Here is a 22,914-nt window from a genome sequence, read left to right as displayed (position 1 = left end):
CCCTATATAGGTTGCTCCTTCCGAAGTGAAAAAGGTAATTTTTAATATTACTGGTTTTTATATACTTTTTACTGGATTTTTTTACATCTTTTTCACTTTCTCATGATCCCCTATATGAACATTTTCTCATGATTTTTATATTGAAAATAAAACAGGTCTTGTGGATCCAATTCCAGAAGTTAGATCTGTTGCAGCGAGGGCCCTTGGATCCCTTATAAGAGGAATGGGAGAAGAAACTTTCCAGACCTTGTACCATGGTTGTTAGATACTCTAAAATCTGTAATAGTAATGTTGAGCGCTCTGGAGCTGCTCAAGGACTGAGTGAGGTTAAATTATCCTTTATATATTTCACTTTTATCCTTATATATTAAAAGATCTTTAATTTAGTCCATAATGGATAATTCCTCATGTCATATCTTCTGGTTTCAAGTTATGCCTGCTGTGAAAGTATTCAAAATTTGTTATGTTTTTTTTTCTTTTGGGCTGCCTCTATAATCAATTTTCTTCTTCATAGTACTTATTTATTGTTGCTTTGTGTTGTTTAATCTATGCAGAAGGATTAACTTTATCTCTTTACTTGAAATTTTCCATAAGGGCTAATTGTTAGGCTCTTCTAGTTCATATAGCTTTTGCCGTAGTTTAATTTTTTCTTTGGGACCTTTTTTGTATTTGTTGTTCTTATTATGCTGCTTTTAAGTGTGGGGGTTTTCACTGCTATTTATTATTTAGTGTATAAAAATTAGATTTTTATTGCATTTGTATGGTTAATGTATTAATTACTGTATTCATTGTATAATGCAATTGTTGATACATTATGCGTATAAGGCAGTCAATGAATCGTTTAAAAATGGCAGTACTATATATATCTATATATGCACGAAACCATTTGTTTTCTAGTATCTGTTATAGGTACCCAGCAAGGGTTTCTTTTCTCATTGCTATAAGTAAACTCTGTAAAATTTTAGGGATGACATTTCCTTCTGTGATTTCAATTTGGTTGCGGTTGCTTAAGCATTCTCTGTCTATCTATCTGCAGGTGTTAGCTGCACTCGCGCACCATATACTTTGAACATATTCTTCCAGATATTATTCGAAACTGCTCCCATCAGAGAGCTTCTGTACGTGATGGATATCTAACACTTTTCAAGGTGAAACCTCATGTTGTCTGACTGTTCATTTTTTCTTTTACAGGTTGCTTTGGCTAGGCTCCATATAACTGTTCCCTATTTTATGGAAATTTGTTTCTAGTATCTGCCAAGATCATTAGGTGTGCAATTCCAGAACTACTTGCAGCAGTGCTGCCTGCGATCTTAGATGGTAAATACATTTTTCTTTGGTGTGGAGTATATACTCATCTCAATTTGGACTTTCTTTGAGGATTGTTGTTAAGTTTTAATGTAATTCTTTTTATTTTTTATACAGGTCTTGCCGATGAGAATGAATCTGTGCGTGATGCAGCATTGGGTGCTGGACATATCCTTGTGGAGCACTATGCAACAACGTACCACACTTCATTTAAAATGACTATTTATGTGCTTAGCATTGATTCATGTTTGGCATGTCTTTCCTTGTGTTGTCTCTGAATTTATTTTTAATACTGAAAATATATTGAAAAGGATGAAGCAAATTGTATTACAAAAATGTTCAAGAAGGAAGGTTAATTAATAAATTATTTTTTCTACTTTTTATGTATGAAATCTGCCATGATTTGCTGTCTTCCTGAATGGTTTTAATGTTAAAATGTTAAATTATCTTCAAGCACTCATATCTACTTCTTTGGTCTCAGGTCATTACCTTTGCTCCTTCCGGCTGTAGAGGATGGTATTTTCAATGATAGTTGGCGTATCCGACAAAGCTCTGTGGAACTGTTGGGAGATCTCTTGTTTAAGGTTAATATTTCTTAATTTCTTTCCTAGTCCAAATAATTCTTATGCTTTAGCTATATCTTACTTATATATATTGTCTAGGTTGCTGGGACTTCTGGAAAAGCTTTACTTGAGGGTGGCAGTGATGATGAAGGTGCTAGTACTGAAGCACATGGACGTGCTATCATTGAGGTGCTTGGAAGGGAAAAGCGTAATGAAGTTCTTGCTGCTCTGTATATGGTTCGGACTGATGTCAGTATTTCAGTGCGTCAGGTATGATATATTAGTTTCTCAGTTTTGTGGACATGTAATTTTTTTTAGACAACCATGAATGTTAGAGTTGAAATGATCCGTCCTCTTGTCAGGCTGCATTACATGTGTGGAAAACTATAGTGGCGAATACTCCAAAAACTCTCAAGGAAATAATGCCAGTTTTGATGAATACACTAATTTCTTCTCTTGCATCCTCATCCTCTGAGAGGCGGCAGGTTCGTATGTGTATTTTTAATCTATTTCTAGGGTACTTTTGTAAATTTCTCAAATAAAAAAATCATGGTGATAATATAGGTTGCTGGACGATCGTTGGGAGAGCTTGTTAGGAAGCTTGGGGAAAGAGTACTTCCTTTGATCATACCAATTCTATCCCGAGGGCTGAAGGACCCTAATGCTAGCAGAAGACAAGTAATTTTTGTTCTTCCAGTAATATGGTTTTTATTTTCCCTGATATTGTGTGTAAGCTTTTATATCATGAGGTTGTGAATGGATGAAATATTCAGATATAGTTATGACATGTTATACTATGGTATGCTTTGAGTTCCTGTATTCCACTATTATTTAATGTCATGACTTAGTCTTAGCTTTGTTAATGTTTTATTTTTTTTACTTCTAATTAGGATTTGGTCTAGATGTAAATATGTTTGCTGTCACTTACACTCTCATATACAATAGACCTTTTTCGGGAATGAACTTTCTTTTGTATGTCCATTCAAAGTGATAATATTTATAATGTTCAAATAGTTTACTTAAAGTCTTGCCATCCTTGACTATGGATTTAGGTATTTGATTTAATAAAGAACAAATTACTGGGGTTCCAAATCATCTTGATAATTCTGTTCAGAATTTTTATTGATATTTGGCTCATTATCTAATCTTTTAGATTATCAGCCAGCAGGTAAATTTGAATGAGAAACCGGAAGAGAGATGAGAGGGTTATAGATGGGAAACGAGCTTGCCTTTTCTGGCAGTGGAATGTGTTTGATATCTTTTTATTGATTGTCATTTTATATTAAGTTTTTAGCTATAGCAACGGAGGTAGCCTTGTAGTAATGTCAAACACGTAAACAAAATCCAAGTCCTAGTGTCTGCAATGATAGATCTTGATATATGGTAACAGGTTTTCATATTTTTATCCCCATTCTAGTTCACCTTTTCATATATCGTTTTTGTTGTGTAAGACTAGGATGTTGCTGGGTCTGCATCATCAATGCTCTTAACTTAAGGAGGCCTTGCTTTCAACCCTTTTCCCCTCTTTTCTTTGTTATGTTCCCTCATTACAGATGATGTTGAAGTATTTGTGTTTCAAGACTTGCTAGGAATCTTAGCTTGGTATTTCTGTTGTTTGACACACTCTCATATCCAAATGACTGTCAGGGGGTATGCATTGGTCTGAGTGAAGTGATGGCCAGTGCTGGTAAGAATCAGTTGGTGAGTTTCATGGATGAGCTCATCCCTACTATCAGGACAGCCCTATGTGATAGGTTTGTTATTTTGTATTTGTTCCTTTATTAATTCTACTTGAGATTTTCTTTATTTTGATTGGACGAGACATTCTTTTTTTTTTTTTTTTTTTTTAATTTCTCTTAACAGCGAACCTGAGGTTCGTGAGTCGGCAGGCTTAGCATTTAGCACTCTTTTCAAGGTTCTCTTTCTATTCTCGGGTTCCCTTTGAATTTTATCTTTTAAATATGATTTTCTGAAGATAATATAACTCATAAATATGTTGACATAGAGTGCCGGAATGCAAGCAATTGATGAAATAGTCCCAACTCTTCTACATGCTTTGGAGGATGATGAAACCTCTGATACTGCCCTAGATGGCCTGAAGCAAATATTAAGGTAACATTTTGTTCAGTATATTATTATTGTCACTCACTGTTCTTCTGTTACGTTTTTGTACATTTTCCTGTCCTAAATTGTTATTATTAATATTTTTTTTTTTTTTTACAATTTTAGTGTCAGGACTGCTGCTGTTTTACCTCATATTTTGCCCAAGCTTGTCCATCCTCCATTATCGTATGTGTCTCTTTTATCTTGTCACTTTTTTAAGATTCAGTTTCTGAGTTCAACTGAATAACTCATCATTTTGCTTCCCTGTTTTATTGGGTCTTTGTCTGCTTCTTATATGGTCTGCAGTGATTTATTCTGACTTCAGGTTTTAACCGATACACATCCCAAAGTCCAGTCAGCTGGGCAGACAGCACTTCAGCAGGTATAATTGCTTTATGATAATAATACTGTTTTTTCTTGTTACTATTTGATTTTAATATGTTTTATTATTATTCTTAGGTTGGGAGTGTGATAAGAATCCTGAAATAGCTTCTCTTGTCCCTACTCTTTTGATGGGTCTTACTGACCCCAATGACCACACAAAGATATTCTCTTGATATACTCCTCCATGTAAGGTTTGTGGATAAAATGTAATTTCCCGTTATAGTTTGCTTGTCTTGTTTTTTCCCATAATGTTTGTTGTGTTTTGCAGACAACTTTTGTAAATTCAGTAGATGCACCTTCTCTTGCTCTATTGGTGCCTATTGTACATAGAGGTCTAAGGGAGAGAAGCGCTGAAACCAAAAGAAAGCTGCACAAATAGTTGGAAATATGTGTCATTGGTAACTGAACCAAGGATTGATTCCCTATATAGGTTGCTCCTTCCGAAGTGAAAAAGGTAATTTTTAATATTACTGGTTTTTATATACTTTTTACTGGATTTTTTTACATCTTTTTCACTTTCTCATGATCCCCTATTGAACATTTTCTCATGATTTTTAATTGAAAAAAAACAGGTCTTGTGGATCCAATTCCAGAAGTTAGATCTGTTGCAGCGAGGGCCCTTGGATCCCTTATAAGAGGAATGGGAGAAGAAACTTTCCAGACCTTGTACCATGGTTGTTAGATACTCTAAAATCTGTAATAGTAATGTTGAGCGCTCTGGAGCTGCTCAAGGACTGAGTGAGGTTAATTACCTTTATATATTTCACTTTTATCCTTATATATTAAAAGATCTTTAATTTAGTCCATAATGGATAATTCCTCATGTCATATCTTCTGGTTTCAAGTTATGCCTGCTGTGAAAGTATCAAAATTTTGTTATGTTTTTTTTTCTTTTGGGCTGCCTCTATAATCAATTTTCTTCTTCATAGTACTTATTTATTGTTGCTTTGTGTTGTTAATCTATGCAGAAGGATTAACTGATCTCTTTACTATGAAATTTTCCATTAAGGGCTAAGTTATGCTCTTCTAGTTCATAAGCTTTTGCCGAGTTTAATTTTTTCTTTGGGACCTTTTTTGTATTTGTTGTTCTTATTATGCTGCTTTTAAGTGTGGGGTTTTCACTGCTATTTATTAGTTTAGTGTATAAAAATTAGATTTTTATTGCATTTGTATGGTTAATGTATTAATTACTGTATTCATTGTAATAATGCAATTGTTGATACATTATGCGTATAAGGCAGTCAATGAATCGTTTAAAATGGCAGTACTATATATATCTATATATGCACGAAACCATTTGTTTTCTAGTATCTGTTATAGGTACCCAGCAAGGGTTTCTTTTCTTATTGCTATAGTAAACTCTGTAAAATTTTAGGGATGACATTTCCTTCTGTGATTTCAATTTGGTTGCGGTTGCTTAAGCATTCTCTGTCTATCTATCTTGCAGGTGTTAGCTGCACTCGCGCACCATATACTTTGAACATATTCTCCAGATATTATTCGAAACTGCTCCCATCAGAGAGCTTCTGTACGTGATGGATATCTAACACTTTTCAAGGTGAAACCTCATGTTGTCTGACTGTTCATTTTTTCTTTTACATGGTTGCTTTGGCTAGGCTCCATATAACTGTTCCCTATTTTATGGAAATTGTTTCTAGTATCTGCCAAGATCATTAGGTGTGCAATTCCAGAACTACTTGCAGCAGTGCTGCCTGCGATCTTAGATGGTAAATACATTTTTCTTTGGTGTGGAGTATATACTCATCTCAATTTGGACTTTCTTTGAGGATTGTTGTTAAGTTTTAATGTAATTCTTTTTATTTTTTAACAGGTCTTGCCGATGAGAATGAATCTGTGCGTGATGCAGCATTGGGTGCTGGACATATCCTTGTGGAGCACTATGCAACAACGTACACACACTCATTTAAAATGACTATTTATGTGCTTAGCATTGATTCATGTTTGGCATGTCTTCCTGTGTTGTCTCTGAATTTTTTTTAATACTGAAAATATATTGAAAAGGATGAAGCAAATTGTATTACAAAAATGTTCAAGAAGGAAGGTTAATTAATAATTATTTTTTCTACTTTTTTTATGAAATCTGCCATGATTTGTCTGGTTCGCGAGGGTGTAGTAATTTTTACTGGAGCCCTAGCAAAACATTTGGAGAAGGTACCAATTTGAGCATATACAACATTTTTGTCTTTATTTATTTATTTATTTTTTTGAGTGGATATGCATTTGATATTCATTTTTGACTCTCCTTTCTTTGTAACAGGATGATCCTAAAGTTCATGCTGTTGTAGAGAAGTTGTTGGATGTATTAAACACTCCATCAGAAGCTGTTCAGCGGGCAGTCTCATCATGCCTGTCTCCATTAATGCAATCAATGCAAGTATGTAAGATGTTGCTTGGATAGGATTTTAGTTTGTGTTCTTATTTATTGTTAGGCATTTCTGCATGGTCTGTTAGATGTTTTACAGATTAATTATGCCTTTGACCATTTCTGGGTTTTTAATGGAGATTAAAAGTTGCTTTTAAATTAATGTTACAATTTCTTGCATAGGATGATGCACCAGCACTCGTTTCTGGGCTGTTGGATCAGCTAATGAAAAGCGACAAATATGGAGAACGTCGTGGAGCAGCATTTGGACTTGCTGGAGTGGTTAAGGGATTAGGACTTTCTTCCCTGAAGAAGTATGGCATTGTGGCTGTACTAAGAGAAGGTTTTGCAGACAGGTATTATTGGCCCCTAGTTTTACCAATACTTTGCATTATCATAAATTTTGGTGACTTTGTTGAATAAAAATTTAAGGTAGTGCTAACTCAGCTTGTAAGGATTCTAGTGACTTTAAGCCCTCCCTTCCCACTCTCCAAATCCCCAAAAGAGAAAATGTTTGTGCGTGTCTCTATTTTAAGGGAGGGGGACTATAAGCTTGCATCTCTATTTATGTTCCAAATCTGAATCCAATGTGGCAACTCAAGTGCTACTGAAAATGAGTTTAGTTGCATGTGGATCTTTTGGAAGCACTATACCTCATCAACGCATTACAAGAGGTTGGTGCAGCTTTCTGTTGAAAGGGCTTTTATACCTTAACAAATTAGTCAATTATTAGAGTATTAACACAAACTGTCCCCTTCATTGACTATAAAAAGTATGAAGCTAGTTGGTACTGTAACTTGCAATGGGTGATCTGGCTATTTTATCAGATATTCAGTGGATTGGTTTTTTTTTCTTTTTCTTTTTTGGGGGGGGGGGGGGGNGAAGGGTCTTTACTGGCTTTTGAGTGCCTTTGTGAAATGCTTGGGAGATTGTTTGAACCGTACGTAAACAATATTTATGAGCATTTTTGTCTCTGTATAATTTATTCTTAATGAACTAGTTTATCTGGTCCTTTTCACCACTTCTGATCCAGGTATGTGATCCAAATGCTACCATTGCTTTTGGTTTCTTTCTCCGATCAAGTTGTTGCTGTTCGTGAAGCTGCTGATAGTGCTGCTCGTGCAATGATGTCTCAACTTAGTGCCCAGGGGGTGAAGCTTGTCCTGCCATCACTATTAAAGGTTTTAATTCTAGTATAATGCTCTATCTAATTTCCTTTATTGTAGTTTCCATAATTTCCATCAGGTTTGCTAGAGATAAAGATGCTCTGCCTAATTTTTTGTGTTCAGTTTTTCAAAATCTTGGTCATCTTTTCATGATAGGCTTCTTGATGCTGCAAAATTTTCCTCATATCATAAATGTAAAAAGTATCATGCATTTTCATCTTTTCTTGTCCAAGTACATAGTGTATTTGTTACACGTTCTGTATTCTTCGGTATGCTTGGGATGATACTCCTTGTTTTTCTTTTTCTTTTTGGGAGTAAAATAAAAACTAGTTTGGCTTGTCGGATCTACCTTTTATTGGAACAGAGCAGCAGTTAAGACTGCCCTTGGATATAAATAGTTCTCTCTTGCAGATGTCTGCATTTTCTTAAAATCCACTTAAGTTCTTTTATGGAAGAATTTTTTTAATTTTGTCTTTTGGTGATTTAATCTGGTAGGATCAAGATAAAAACAAAAAATCTTATCAAGTTTTGCATTCTAGAGTTAACTCTTCCACGCGAGAGTTTAAGTTCAGATTTAGATCTGTACCTCAGAATGTACATATTTATATAATAATACAGATAAAGTATGGTTGACCAAGATTTATAATTATGAGAAGGAAATCTTTCTACAATGCAATTTTTGCATTTTCCCGGTGAAAGGTCTCATGGTTCTGTATCGCAAAAATTTGTTGCCCTATCTTATCCTGCATTCGTCTACATTTTCTTTTGCCCCAATACCGCTTAGGGTCTTGAAGACAAAGCTTGGCGCACAAAACAAAGCAGTGTACAACTACTTGGTGCTATGGCTTACTGTGCTCCTCAACAACTATCTCAGTGCCTTCCAAAGATCGTGCCAAAATTGACTGAGGTTCAACTGAATAACTCATCATTTTGCTTCCCTGTTTTATTGGGTCTTTGTCTGCTTCTTATATTGTCTGACAGTGATTTTTATTCTGACTTCAGGTTTTAACAGATACACATCCCAAAGTCCAGTCAGCTGGGCAGACAGCACTTCAGCAGGTATAATTGCTTTATGATATTAAATACTGTTTTTTCTTGTTACTATTTGATTTTAATATGTTTTATTATTATTCTTAGGTTGGGAGTGTGATAAAGAATCCTGAAATAGCTTCTCTTGTCCCTACTCTTTTGATGGGTCTTACTGACCCCAATGACCACACAAGATATTCTCTTGATATACTCCTCCATGTAAGGTTTTGTGGATAAAAATGTAATTTTCCCGTTATAGTTTGCTTGTCTTGTTTTTTGCCATAAATGTTTGTTGTGTTTTGCAGACAACTTTTGTAAATTCAGTAGATGCACCTTCTCTTGCTCTATTGGTGCCTATTGTACATAGAGGTCTAAGGGAGAGAAGCGCTGAAACCAAAAAGAAAGCTGCACAAATAGTTGGAAATATGTGTTCATTGGTTACTGAACCAAAGGATATGATTCCCTATATAGGGTTGCTCCTTCCTGAAGTGAAAAAGGTAATTTTTTATATTACTGGAGTTTTATATACTTTTTACTGGATTTTTTTACATCTTTTTCACTTTCTCATGATTCCCTATATGAACATTTTCTCATGATTTTTCTATTGAAAATAAAAACAGGTGCTTGTGGATCCAATTCCAGAAGTTAGATCTGTTGCAGCGAGGGCCCTTGGATCCCTTATAAGAGGAATGGGAGAAGAAAACTTTCCAGACCTTGTACCATGGTTGTTAGATACTCTAAAATCTGATAATAGTAATGTTGAGCGCTCTGGAGCTGCTCAAGGACTGAGTGAGGTTAGAATTATCCGTTATATATTTCACTTTTATCCATTATGATATTAAAAGATCTTTAATTTAGTCCATAATGGATCATTCCTCATGGTCATATCTTCTGGTTTCAAGTTATGCCCTGCTGTGAAAGTATTCAAAAGTTTGTTATGTTTTCTTTTTCTTTTGGGCTGCCTCTATAATCAATTTTCTTCTTCATAGTACTTATTTATTGTTGCTTTGTGTTGTTTAATCTATGCAGAAGGATTAACTTTAATGCTCTTTTACGGTCTGAAATTTTCCATTTAAGGGGCTAATTGTTATGCTCTTTCTAGTTCATATAGCTTTTGCCGTAGTTTAATTTTTTTCTTTGGGACCTTTTTTAATTTTTTGTTTCTTATTATTGCTGCTTTTAAGAGTGTGGTGGTTTTCACTGCTATTTTATTATTTGTGTATAAAAATTAGATTTTTATTGCATTTGTATGGTTAATGTATTAAATACTGTATTCATTGTAATAATGCAATTGTTGATACATTATGCTGTAATAAGGCAGTCAATGAATCGTTTAAAATGGCAGTACTATATATATCTATATAATGCACGAAACCATTTGTTTTCTAGTATCTGTTATAGGTACCCAGCAAGGTGTTTCTTTTCATTGCTATAAAGTAAACTCTGTAAAATTTTAGGGATGACATTTCCTTCTGTGATTTCAATTTGGTTGCGGTTGCTTAAGCATTCTCTATCTATCTATCTCGCAGGTGTTAGCTGCACTTGGCACCATATACTTTGAACATATTCTTCCAGATATTATTCGAAACTGCTCCCATCAGAGAGCTTCTGTACGTGATGGATATCTAACACTTTTCAAGGTGAAACCTCATGTTGTCTGACTGTTCATTTTTTCTTTTACATGTTTGCTTTGGCTAGGCTCCATATAACTGTTCCCTATTTTATGGAAATTTGTTTCTAGTATCTGCCAAGATCATTAGGTGTGCAATTCCAGAACTACTTGCAGCAAGTGCTGCCTGCGATCTTAGATGGTAAATACATTTTTCTTTGGTGTGGAGTATATACTCATCTCAATTTGGACTTTCTTTGAGGATTGTTGTTAAGTTTTAATGTAATTCTTTTTATTTTTATACAGGTCTTGCCGATGAGAATGAATCTGTGCGTGATGCAGCATTGGGTGCTGGACATATCCTTGTGGAGCACTATGCAACAACGTACACACACTTCATTTAAAATGACTATTTATTTGCTTAGTATTGATTCATGTTTGGCATGTCTTCCTGGTGTGTCTCTGAATTTATTTTTAATACTGAAAATATATTGAAAAGGATGAAGCAAATTGTATTACAAAAATGTTCAAGAAGGAAGGTTAATTAATAAATTATTTTTTCTACTTTTTATGTATGAAATCTGCCATGATTTGCTGTCTTCCTGAATGGTTTTAATGTTAAAATGTTAAATTATCTTCAAGCACTCATATCTACTTCTTTGGTCTCAGGTCATTACCTTTGCTCCTTCCGGCTGTAGAGGATGGTATTTTCAATGATAGTTGGCGTATCCGACAAAGCTCTGTGGAACTTTTGGGAGATCTCTTGTTTAAGGTTAATATTTCTTAATTTCTTTCCTAGTCCAAATAATTCTTATGCTTTAGCTATATCTTACTTATATATATTGTCTAGGTTGCTGGGACTTCTGGAAAAGCTTTACTTGAGGGTGGCAGTGATGATGAAGGTGCTAGTACTGAAGCACATGGACGTGCTATCATTGAGGTGCTTGGAAGGGAAAAGCGTAATGAAGTTCTTGCTGCTCTGTATATGGTTCGGACTGATGTCAGTATTTCAGTGCGTCAGGTATGATATATTAGTTTCTCAGTTTTGTGGACATGTAATTTTTTTTAGACAACCATGAATGTTAGAGTTGAAATGATCCGTCCTCTTGTCAGGCTGCATTACATGTGTGGAAAACTATAGTGGCGAATACTCCAAAAACTCTCAAGGAAATAATGCCAGTTTTGATGAATACACTAATTTCTTCTCTTGCATCCTCATCCTCTGAGAGGCGGCAGGTTCGTATGTGTATTTTTAATCTATTTCTAGGGTACTTTTGTAAATTTCTCAAATAAAAAAATCATGGTGATAATATAGGTTGCTGGACGATCGTTGGGAGAGCTTGTTAGGAAGCTTGGGGAAAGAGTACTTCCTTTGATCATACCAATTCTATCCCGAGGGCTGAAGGACCCTAATGCTAGCAGAAGACAAGTAATTTTTGTTCTTCCAGTAATATGGTTTTTATTTTCCCTGATATTGTGTGTAAGCTTTTATATCATGAGGTTGTGAATGGATGAAATATTCAGATATAGTTATGACATGTTATACTATGGTATGCTTTGAGTTCCTGTATTCCACTATTATTTAATGTCATGACTTAGTCTTAGCTTTGTTAATGTTTTATTTTTTTTACTTCTAATTAGGATTTGGTCTAGATGTAAATATGTTTGCTGTCACTTACACTCTCATATACAATAGACCTTTTTCGGGAATGAACTTTCTTTTGTATGTCCATTCAAAGTGATAATATTTATAATGTTCAAATAGTTTACTTAAAGTCTTGCCATCCTTGACTATGGATTTAGGTATTTGATTTAATAAAGAACAAATTACTGGGGTTCCAAATCATCTTGATAATTCTGTTCAGAATTTTTATTGATATTTGGCTCATTATCTAATCTTTTAGATTATCAGCCAGCAGGTAAATTTGAATGAGAAACCGGAAGAGAGATGAGAGGGTTATAGATGGGAAACGAGCTTGCCTTTTCTGGCAGTGGAATGTGTTTGATATCTTTTTATTGATTGTCATTTTATATTAAGTTTTTAGCTATAGCAACGGAGGTAGCCTTGTAGTAATGTCAAACACGTAAACAAAATCCAAGTCCTAGTGTCTGCAATGATAGATCTTGATATATGGTAACAGGTTTTCATATTTTTATCCCCATTCTAGTTCACCTTTTCATATATCGTTTTTGTTGTGTAAGACTAGGATGTTGCTGGGTCTGCATCATCAATGCTCTTAACTTAAGGAGGCCTTGCTTTCAACCCTTTTCCCCTCTTTTCTTTGTTATGTTCCCTCATTACAGATGATGTTGAAGTATTTGTGTTTCAAGACTTGCTAGGAATCTTAGCTTGGTATTTCTGTTGTTTGACACACTCTCATATCCAAATGACTGTCAGGGGGTATGCATTGGTCTGAGTGAAGTGATGGCCAGTGCTGGTAAGAATCAGTTGGTGAGTTTCATGGATGAGCTCATCCCTACTATCAGGACAGCCCTATGTGATAGGTTTGTTATTTTGTATTTGTTCCTTTATTAATTCCACTTGAGATTTTCTTTATTTTTATTGGACGAGACATTCTGATTTTTTTTTTTTTTTTAATTGATCTTAACAGCGAACCTGAGGTTCGTGAGTCGGCAGGCTTAGCATTTAGCACTCTTTTCAAGGTTCTCTTTCTATTCTCAGGTTCCCTTTGAATTTTATCTTTTAAATATGATTTTCTGAAGATAATATAACTCATAAATATGTTGACATAGAGTGCCGGAATGCAAGCAATTGATGAAATAGTCCCAACTCTTCTACATGCTTTGGAGGATGATGAAACCTCTGATACTGCCCTAGATGGCCTGAAGCAAATATTAAGGTAACATTTTGTTCAGTATATTATTATTGTCACTCACTGTTCTTCTGTTACGTTTTTGTACATTTTCCTATCCTAAATTGTTATTATTAATATTTTTTTTTTTTTTACAATTTTAGTGTCAGGACTGCTGCTGTTTTACCTCATATTTTGCCCAAGCTTGTCCATCCTCCATTATCGTATGTGTCTCTTTTATCTTGTCACGTTTTTAAGATTCAGTTTAGAGCGAATGCTTTCTTACTAAAAGTTTGGACATTTATCCAGAGCCTTTAATGCACATGCTCTTGGAGCTTTAGCAGAGGTTGCCGGTCCTGGCCTTAATTTTCACCTTGGCACTATTCTTCCTGCTTTACTCTCTGCCATGGGTGGTGAAGATTCGGTAATTGTTTTTTTTTTTTTTAATTGTACTTTGTTTTCCTGACTACCTGTGTTAATTGGCTTCACATGCCTTCTTTTTATACAGTATATATATGGCTTCCTGTCATTTTCATGCAGCTCATTTGGCCTATTAAAGCAGAATAATGTTATATATACAACCTCTTCACAAAACTTCATTCATAAAACTCATGTCATAATGTGTTTGGAGGAATGAAAACTGAAAATAAATAGAATATTTAAAGCAGATGATGTAATAATCATGCTTTAGTACCATATTAGTTTTATTATTCTTAAGAGTAATTATACTGCTTTTTCCTTATGTTAAATTGTTTACTGCTATTTTGTATTTAGGAGGTTCAAACTTTGGCCAAGGAAGCTGCAGAAACAGTAGCCTTTGTTATAGATGAGGAAGGCATTGAATCTTTGATATCAGAGCTTCTTAAAGGTGTTGGGGACAGTCAGGTATGCTTGATTACTAGTGGATGTCTTTGATGTGCTCATCATATCTTTTATCTTTCTCAGTTTCACTCACTTTATATTTGTAACTTGTATGATTTCAGGCTTCAATTAGAAGAAGTTCTGCATATATGATAGGATACTTCTACAAAAACAGCAAATTATATTTGGTTGATGAAGCTCCAAATATGATATCTACATTGATTATTTTGCTTAGTGATCCAGACTCAGCTACTGTTGGGGTATATTTAAATATGTTATGTGTGTTCCGTCGTTTGATCCTCAATATTGTAGATTGGATCTTATGCTCTGTTCACCAGGTTGCGTGGGAGGCTTTGTCAAGGGTTGTTGGTTCAGTTCCCAAAGAGGTGCTGCCTTCATATATAAAGCTAGTACGTGATGCTGTATCTACATCCAGAGATAAAGAGCGCAGAAAAAAGAAGGTGTGTGTTTCTTTGCAGATAAACTGATGATGGTATATGATCCATTGTAATTCGTTCTCACGTATTTAGATGTTTATTTGTTTAATGTGAACTGATCTGAAAATGATTTATTATTTCAAATTGCAGGGAGGGCCAATTCTCATTCCTGGGTTCTGTCTCCCAAAAGCTCTTAAGCCATTGCTTCCAATATTTCTTCAAGTATTTCTTTTCTTACTTATTTTCTTGGCATTCAATTAAAATATTTTGTGATTATCTTCTATAGTTCTTTTCCCCAGTGAATTATCCTTATGTCTGAGTCTTTTTAGCTTCTGTTTCTCCTGTATCATTCTATGTCTCCACTTTTACAAGTAAATGAGCTTCCGGTAATTTCATTGAACAATCTATTCTTAAGTAGTTAAATAATGAGAAATTTAACAGAGTACAGTATGTGGTTGTCAGTCCCTCTTGCTGTTCCGTTCTTATAGAAAGTATTTTGGCTTTTAGGGGTAATAAGAAAGCAACAGTATTGTCAGATTTTGTGGTTTTGACAGTTTTTTGGGTCATTTGGCTGGATAGAAACAAAAGAAATTTGAAGATTATGGAGGGGAAGGTCCTCTCCTGTGGGACAAAGTTAAATTTAGGGCATTATTTTGTGTATCTATTTCTTCAGAATTTAGAGATTTTCCCTTTTTCTTCATTCACTTTAATTAGGGAGCAGCAATCTCCCAACTTGATCTTTTCTTATGATTGTTTTCCGGTGGCTACTTTTGTAATTAGTTTTCAAACATTGGGATTTGTTATGTCACTGGGGGCTAACCTTCCACCCCCAGTACTGTAGTATTACATAGCCCATTTTGCTCCTAGATTCTTTGGTAGGTTAGAGGTCTCTTCTTTTTTATCTCTTAGTGGATAACTAGTTTATCAACATGCGTACTTTTTGATTTATTTCGTTGATGATATAATTTGTTTCCTATCAACAATGAAAAAAAAGAAAAAAGAAAAGTGGTCATCATTCAGTAGTTTGTCTCTAGTGCCAAGTTGATTGCTTAAGGATCTGTGAACTAAGTGTTATTGTTTGCGGGCCCTGAGAAATTTTCAATTCTAGATTTTATGTTGTCACTTGAGTCACTTTTCTTAGGAGGCTTTATCCCACTGGTTTCTCCTGTTCGTTTTAAAAACAAAATCAGTAACAGATTAATAGTTATAGTAACATCACCAAAATATTTCTTTTGGATGTCTCAACTACAATGCCATTTTTTCATGGTTCTTTTTTATGCATTTTAATTATCATAAAAGGTATTTTTAGAATGGAAAGAACGTGAACTAAATGCACAGGTGTGGAGTTTATCTTATTTCAGAATGCTGTTTCCATTTTCTATAAGTTCGGTCTGATATTTTATTGCACATGTAGGGTCTAATAAGTGGGTCCGTTGAATTAAGAGAGCAGGCAGCACTGGGTCTTGGGGAGCTTATTGAAGTGACTAGTGAACCAGCACTGAAGGAGTTTGTTATTCCTATAACAGGGTATATGCTGTGGTTATTTAGTAATTGTTGTCTATGTTTTAAATGTTAGTAAAGTTGATATATTTATTGGTGGATTCAAATTGGGTAAAGCACTATTCTTAATAGAAAAAATTGCCTTGTTTGTGAGTTCCAGTTTTTCCTGTTCACTCCCTCATTAATGGATTGAGTGTTCAGGTCTCTTGGATGCATTTTTCCTATTTTCTCGAGTTCTGGAATTTCTTTGTAAAGTTTCTTTTCTGTGGTTCAAAGTCTATTTTTCGAAACTCATGACTGTTACATTTTTTTTTGTGTGTTCACGTGAAGTTTAAAAATCTTTAAAAATGAATCTTTGTTCTAAATGTTTTATTTTCATTTACGCACTCAAATTCATTCATCTGTTTGTGCTGTTTTAGAAGTTAGGAGAATAGACCACTGAATAAATTGCTTTATAAGCTAGGTGTTCCTTAACACAATTTCTGATGCCTGTGTGAACTACAGTTCAGTGTTCTATAAAATCTGACATTCTGTTGTATTTGTTGATGCAGGCCTCTTATCCGAATTATTGGTGATCGGTTCCCGTGGCAGGTGAAGAGTGCCATTTTGTCTACCTTAACCATCATAATAAGAAAGGGTGGGATGGCACTTAAGCCTTTTCTTCCCCAGCTTCAAACAACATTTATCAAGTGTCTACAGGATAATACCAGGTTAGTATTGAGGATTTCTTTAGTACACACAATTCATTTAATGGCTTGAAGGAATATCGGTGTACTCAAGATGAAAGTCCTCTTTTGATGATTGTGATTATTTTCTTTAGTGGAAGGATTATTACTCACTACAAATAAGTGTATAAAATTTTACACCTCTACTGGTTTTTTGATTCTCTGTAGTTACCCAGTTAGAAATTGTATCTTCGTACTCTTTTACTAATTGAATAACAAGTTTATAGTTTCTTATAGAAAAAAGGATGTTTGGGATTATTTTACTTCATTATGTATATGCTTATATATATGAGAATAACAATAACAATAATGATAACTTACATTTAGCTTTATATGCTGCATTATGTGTTATTGGCATTCATTTTAGTTAGCTCGAACACTTATGTATGTGTGCAGGACTGTTCGTTCAAGTGCTGCTCTTGCACTTGGAAAGCTTAGTGCTCTCAGTACCAGGGTTGATCCTTTAGTTGGTGACCTTCTGACAAGTTTGCAGGTGATGCTTGTTATTTTGAATTATTGCATTAAGTTGGTCCGAAACTGGTTTACATAATTGTTTTAAGATTTGATTGATTAGGAATCCGATGCTGGGATTAGGGAGGCCATTTTGACTGCTTTAAAAGGTGTACTGAAGCATGCTGGGAAGATTGTGAGCAGTACTGTTAGATCTCGTGTCTATGTTATCCTGAAGGATTTAATTCATCACGATGATGACCAAGTTCGAATATCTGCTGCAATCATTTTGGGCATCATGTCACAGGTTTGGTGAAGTTATTTTAAGGAACTTGCTGCACTTGTGTCATTTAATTTTCATGTTGGGAGGGAAACTTCGCCCATAGTATGAATACTTCGCTTATGTTGGGTGCTGTTGTTTGTCAAACAACTGGGGGCATTCTATCAGTGCCACCATGCCAACCGCCATATACACCATTTTGCCAGCACAATGAAGCTTTCTGTTAGATTCTTTTTGAGTTGATTAAAAATGTCATTAACTAGTATATATTTTCTAAAGCATTGTTAGAGAGGGTGTTCTAGTCATGGTCTGTTGAATTGATGGATACTTCTTATTGTCTTTCATTCCTGTAATATCTACAATTTACATTTTTCTTCTACATGTCTCTCCACATCTTGTTTAATGTTTGTCGACTTTAGTATTGATTTAAGAATTTGTCCTTAGTGTACCTATTGATTTAGTATTCTTGTTCTCTGTTGTTGAATTGTGTTCTTATAATGATATTTCAGTACATGGAAGATGCTGAGCTGGCTGACCTCATTCAGGAACTCTTTAATTTAGCTTCTTCTCCTGGCTGGGCTCCTAGACATGGCTCTGTACTGGCATTCTCTGCCTTGCTTAGGCACAATCCTTCTGCAGTTTTTATGTCTCCAGTTTTCCCATCAATTGTAGACCGTCTCAAAAGCTCCTTGAAAGATGAGAAGGTAATCTGACTCGGGAAAGCTATGCCACTTTTTTTTTTTTTATTTCTTTTTCTTTTGGGCCAAGTTCTGACACTTCCACGAAAATAGTTTCCGCTTCGTGAAGCTTCAACCAAGGCTTTAGGGAGGCTTTTACTTCATCAAATTCAAAGTGACCATTCTAACTCCAAGGCAATTGCTGATATTCTTTCATCGGCAGTGTTAGCATTGCATGATGACTCCAGTGAAGTTCGTCGAAGGGCATTGTCTGCTCTAAAATCTGTTGCAAAAGTATGTACATGATGTTTTGCTGCTTTGGCGCTATCATACTAAGATTGCTCACTAGTGTACTGATTGATTGGTATAAGAAATTTGGAATTACTGTGGCATATATTTTGCAGGCAAATCCGTCAGCAGTAGCGGCGAATGTGACAATATTTGGTCCTGCACTTGCTGAATGTTTGAAGGACGGAAGTACTCCAGTGAGACTGGCTGCTGAAAGATGCGCCTTGCATTGCTTTCAGTTGACAAAGGGTATGTCTCATTTCTGTCACTTTTCATCTGGTGGCTTGTCCTTGGGTGGCTGAGTTTTAATTAGTAAATAGTTATTCAAAATAACATTTTATGTGCAAGAGGGCGTGATGTAGGGAAAGGATTTGACTTACTGGAATAGGATATGTAGACTTAAGCTGGATATTGGCTAATTCAAAGAACAAAAGAGATAAGTAAAAGAAATATGCAGAGCATTTAGAGAAGACAAGTAGTTGAGAGAGAGAGGAGAGAGAGCTAGGTACTCATTTACTGATAATAAACTAGTTGGAGCTTCTTCTTGAGAAAAATTCAAGTCTTGCCTCATCTGGGCTATTACGTGCCCCAAGTTCTGAAAGTTCTTTTCTCTTACTGATCCAATGATGCTTAATTAAAACTTAGTGGTACTGCTATTTTGATGTTGCACTTGCAGGGACAGAATATGTTCAAGCTGCCCAAAAATTTATTACAGGTTTGGATGCCAGACGATTATCAAAATTTTCTGAGCACAGGTATTTCATTGAACATCTTTTTTATTTTTATTTTTTGGTTGTTAGTTATTAAGTATTTTGTCCTCTCCTGAATTTAAATAAGTTATAGGAATTCCTTTTACCTACTTTATTCCAATCATACTTTCGCACACAACCATGCAAGATAATTTACCATCTAAGGGTTGTTTTGGATGGTGGTTTAACTTCTCTTGGGCCCATCTACTTGGGATATTACACCACACAAATTTCCCGATATTAAGAATGTAGAGTCTAGTAGTAGTCCCCAGCTTATAGCCATAGGAAAACATAAAAAAGGTCAGGATATATATAGTGTACAACGTACTTCTGTTCAATCATAATACTCGTAAAACCCTTGTCTGTTGTGGTGAAGAATATCTTTATTTCCACATTGGTTTTGAACTTCTGGGTATGCCTTAAGTTTGTTTTACATTTGCCGTTTGCTGGATATGCAAATGCAGTGATGACAGTGACGACAGTGAAGATGACTCGGCAAGTGGCTGAAAATGTTGGTGGTCACCGATCCATTTTAATTTTGAAGTTCTTCAAGAGTGGAAGTATAATCTGATGATGAGGGAAGTCTATGGCCGAATTTTTTATGGCGTCTGTGTTTGTTCATAGGAGATACAGATATACACACAAAGAGAGGTCCAAACCCAAAATTGTCTCATCCGAATTTTGTTTATTGTCATTTGTAATTGGGTAATCAATTAGCCAACAGGGTATCATATACTGGTCTGAAGACCATATATTCTCTCATCACAATTTTGTATGAATTTTGGCAACTGCTAATGCAAATAGAAAGCTAATTTGTAAAGCTTTCATTTGTAATTAGAAAACTAGTAATTGTTTGTCCATAAGATTGTCATATAATTTATAGTCATCTGTTAAATTATGAGAGTTATATTTCTGTGTCAAATGGTTTACATGATCTGTATTTACATTCCGAGTAGATNCTCTTTAATTTAGCTTCTTCTCCTGGCTGGGCTCCTAGACATGGCTCTGTACTGGCATTCTCTGCCTTGCTTAGGCACAATCCTTCTGCAGTTTTTATGTCTCCAGTTTTCCCATCAATTGTAGACCGTCTCAAAAGCTCCTTGAAAGATGAGAAGGTAATCTGACTCGGGAAAGCTATGCCACTTTTTTTTTTTTTATTTCTTTTTCTTTTGGGCCAAGTTCTGACACTTCCACGAAAATAGTTTCCGCTTCGTGAAGCTTCAACCAAGGCATTAGGGAGGCTTTTACTTCATCAAATTCAAAGTGACCATTCTAACCCCAAGGCAATTGCTGATATTCTTTCATCGGCAGTGTTAGCATTGCATGATGACTCCAGTGAAGTTCGTCGAAGGGCATTGTCTGCTCTAAAATCTGTTGCAAAAGTATGTACATGATGTTTTGCTGCTTTGGCGCTATCATACTAAGATTGCTCACTAGTGTACTGATTGATTGGTATAAGAAATTTGGAATTACTGTGGCATATATTTTGCAGGCAAATCCGTCAGCAGTAGCGGCGAATGTGACAATATTTGGTCCTGCACTTGCTGAATGTTTGAAGGACGGAAGTACTCCAGTGAGACTGGCTGCTGAAAGATGCGCCTTGCATTGCTTTCAGTTGACAAAGGGTATGTCTCATTTCTGTCACTTTTCATCTGGTGGCTTGTCCTTGGGTGGCTGAGTTTTAATTAGTAAATAGTTATTCAAAATAACATTTTATGTGCAAGAGGGCGTGATGTAGGGAAAGGATTTGACTTACTGGAATAGGATATGTAGACTTAAGCTGGATATTGGCTAATTCAAAGAACAAAAGAGATAAGTAAAAGAAATATGCAGAGCATTTAGAGAAGACAAGTAGTTGAGAGAGAGAGGAGAGAGAGCTAGGTACTCATTTACTGATAATAAACTAGTTGGAGCTTCTTCTTGAGAAAAATTCAAGTCTTGCCTCATCTGGGCTATTACGTGCCCCAAGTTCTGAAAGTTCTTTTCTCTTACTGATCCAATGATGCTTAATTAAAACTTAGTGGTACTGCTATTTTGATGTTGCACTTGCAGGGACAGAATATGTTCAAGCTGCCCAAAAATTTATTACAGGTTTGGATGCCAGACGATTATCAAAATTTTCTGAGCACAGGTATTTCATTGAACATCTTTTTTATTTTTATTTTTTGGTTGTTAGTTATTAAGTATTTTGTCCTCTCCTGAATTTAAATAAGTTATAGGAATTCCTTTTACCTACTTTATTCCAATCATACTTTCGCACACAACCATGCAAGATAATTTACCATCTAAGGGTTGTTTTGGATGGTGGTTTAACTTCTCTTGGGCCCATCTACTTGGGATATTACACCACACAAATTTCCCGATATTAAGAATGTAGAGTCTAGTAGTAGTCCCCAGCTTATAGCCATAGGAAAACATAAAAAAGGTCAGGATATATATAGTGTACAACGTACTTCTGTTCAATCATAATACTCGTAAAACCCTTGTCTGTTGTGGTGAAGAATATCTTTATTTCCACATTGGTTTTGAACTTCTGGGTATGCCTTAAGTTTGTTTTACATTTGCCGTTTGCTGGATATGCAAATGCAGTGATGACAGTGACGACAGTGAAGATGACTCGGCAAGTGGCTGAAAATGTTGGTGGTCACCGATCCATTTTAATTTTGAAGTTCTTCAAGAGTGGAAGTATAATCTGATGATGAGGGAAGTCTATGGCCGAATTTTTTATGGCGTCTGTGTTTGTTCATAGGAGATACAGATATACACACAAAGAGAGGTCCAAACCCAAAATTGTCTCATCCGAATTTTGTTTATTGTCATTTGTAATTGGGTAATCAATTAGCCAACAGGGTATCATATACTGGTCTGAAGACCATATATTCTCTCATCACAATTTTGTATGAATTTTGGCAACTGCTAATGCAAATAGAAAGCTAATTTGTAAAGCTTTCATTTGTAATTAGAAAACTAGTAATTGTTTGTCATATAATTTATAGTCATCTGTTAAATTATGAGAGTTATATTTCTGTGTCAAATGGTTTACATGATCTGTATTTACATTCCGAGTAGATCGACCCTTTTTTAATTCAAGTTGTTGATGAATGTGCACAGTTAGTAATTGAATGCTTTATATTATTCACTAATTAATATGACCACGAAATTTTTATTTTTTATTTTTTTGATGAATGGGGTGTTTAGGTTCGTTTACATATACTTCAACTAATTTTTTAGAATTCTGGAACTACTGATCGAGTAAAAGTTACCTTTACATCACTCTTTACACTATTTTTCTTACACCATGATCATTTTACTAATAATAATTTTATTATAATATTAAAATTTTAAAATAATTAAAATTTTATGTGGATATGGTATATGTCATATCATGATGTAATGAAAATGGTATAAAAAGTGGTGTAAAGATAATATTACTCAAAAGTTTTAGTAGTTACCTTGTTAGCAATAATGCAATATGACCACAAATTTATAGTTTGGGCTTTGGAGTGGTGACTTTTGATTTTGAAACTATTGTTCATAATAAAGCGCACGGATCTTTAATTGATTAATAAGTATTAGTATTATTCCATAATAC

General features: G+C 35.0%; 2 protein-coding genes and 2 long non-coding RNA genes across 4 annotated transcripts; all 4 read left to right on the top strand.

Moving 5' to 3' along the window:
• The first annotated feature begins 1,300 nt into the window (after positions 1 to 1,300).
• Positions 1,301 to 4,460, top strand: LOC116145791 (protein ILITYHIA-like). Its single transcript, XM_031431231.1, has 12 exons — positions 1,301 to 1,317; positions 1,423 to 1,501; positions 1,787 to 1,889; positions 1,968 to 2,138; positions 2,231 to 2,353; positions 2,433 to 2,546; positions 3,516 to 3,622; positions 3,732 to 3,783; positions 3,874 to 3,980; positions 4,098 to 4,161; positions 4,297 to 4,353; positions 4,431 to 4,460. Exons 4-12 carry the CDS (start codon positions 2,103 to 2,105, stop codon positions 4,458 to 4,460), a joined length of 690 nt encoding a protein of 229 aa, XP_031287091.1. The 5' UTR covers positions 1,301 to 1,317; positions 1,423 to 1,501; positions 1,787 to 1,889; positions 1,968 to 2,102.
• A 2,009-nt stretch (positions 4,461 to 6,469) lies between these two features.
• Positions 6,470 to 7,092, top strand: LOC116145767. The gene is made up of 3 exons (XR_004130426.1): positions 6,470 to 6,527; positions 6,634 to 6,750; positions 6,922 to 7,092. It is a non-coding gene; the product is annotated as an uncharacterized LOC116145767 (long non-coding RNA).
• A 533-nt stretch (positions 7,093 to 7,625) lies between these two features.
• LOC116145765 (protein ILITYHIA-like) lies at positions 7,626 to 20,229 on the top strand. The gene is made up of 32 exons (XM_031431208.1): positions 7,626 to 7,678; positions 7,772 to 7,919; positions 8,689 to 8,811; positions 8,907 to 8,963; positions 9,042 to 9,152; positions 9,239 to 9,430; positions 9,554 to 9,727; positions 10,463 to 10,573; positions 10,675 to 10,744; positions 10,849 to 10,927; positions 11,212 to 11,314; positions 11,393 to 11,563; positions 11,656 to 11,778; positions 11,858 to 11,971; positions 12,941 to 13,047; positions 13,155 to 13,206; positions 13,297 to 13,403; positions 13,520 to 13,579; positions 13,665 to 13,779; positions 14,130 to 14,240; positions 14,339 to 14,476; positions 14,555 to 14,677; positions 14,804 to 14,875; positions 16,068 to 16,180; positions 16,705 to 16,863; positions 17,275 to 17,371; positions 17,453 to 17,635; positions 18,118 to 18,312; positions 18,400 to 18,579; positions 18,690 to 18,822; positions 19,250 to 19,328; positions 19,787 to 20,229. The coding sequence occupies exons 1-32, from the start codon at positions 7,656 to 7,658 to the stop codon at positions 19,827 to 19,829; spliced, it is 3,666 nt and encodes a 1,221-aa protein (XP_031287068.1). The 5' UTR covers positions 7,626 to 7,655; the 3' UTR covers positions 19,830 to 20,229.
• A 371-nt stretch (positions 20,230 to 20,600) lies between these two features.
• LOC116145766 lies at positions 20,601 to 22,299 on the top strand. Its single transcript, XR_004130425.1, has 4 exons — positions 20,601 to 20,704; positions 20,815 to 20,947; positions 21,375 to 21,453; positions 21,912 to 22,299. It is a non-coding gene; the product is annotated as an uncharacterized LOC116145766 (long non-coding RNA).
• The last annotated feature ends 615 nt before the right edge of the window (positions 22,300 to 22,914 follow it).

Source organism: Pistacia vera, unplaced genomic scaffold, assembly GCF_008641045.1.
Source record: "Pistacia vera cultivar Batoury unplaced genomic scaffold, PisVer_v2 Contig467, whole genome shotgun sequence".
Classification (NCBI taxonomy): Eukaryota; Viridiplantae; Streptophyta; class Magnoliopsida; order Sapindales; family Anacardiaceae; genus Pistacia; species Pistacia vera.
The sequence above is the reverse complement of the archived record's forward strand: the minus strand, read 5'-3'. Positions and strand labels throughout refer to the sequence as shown.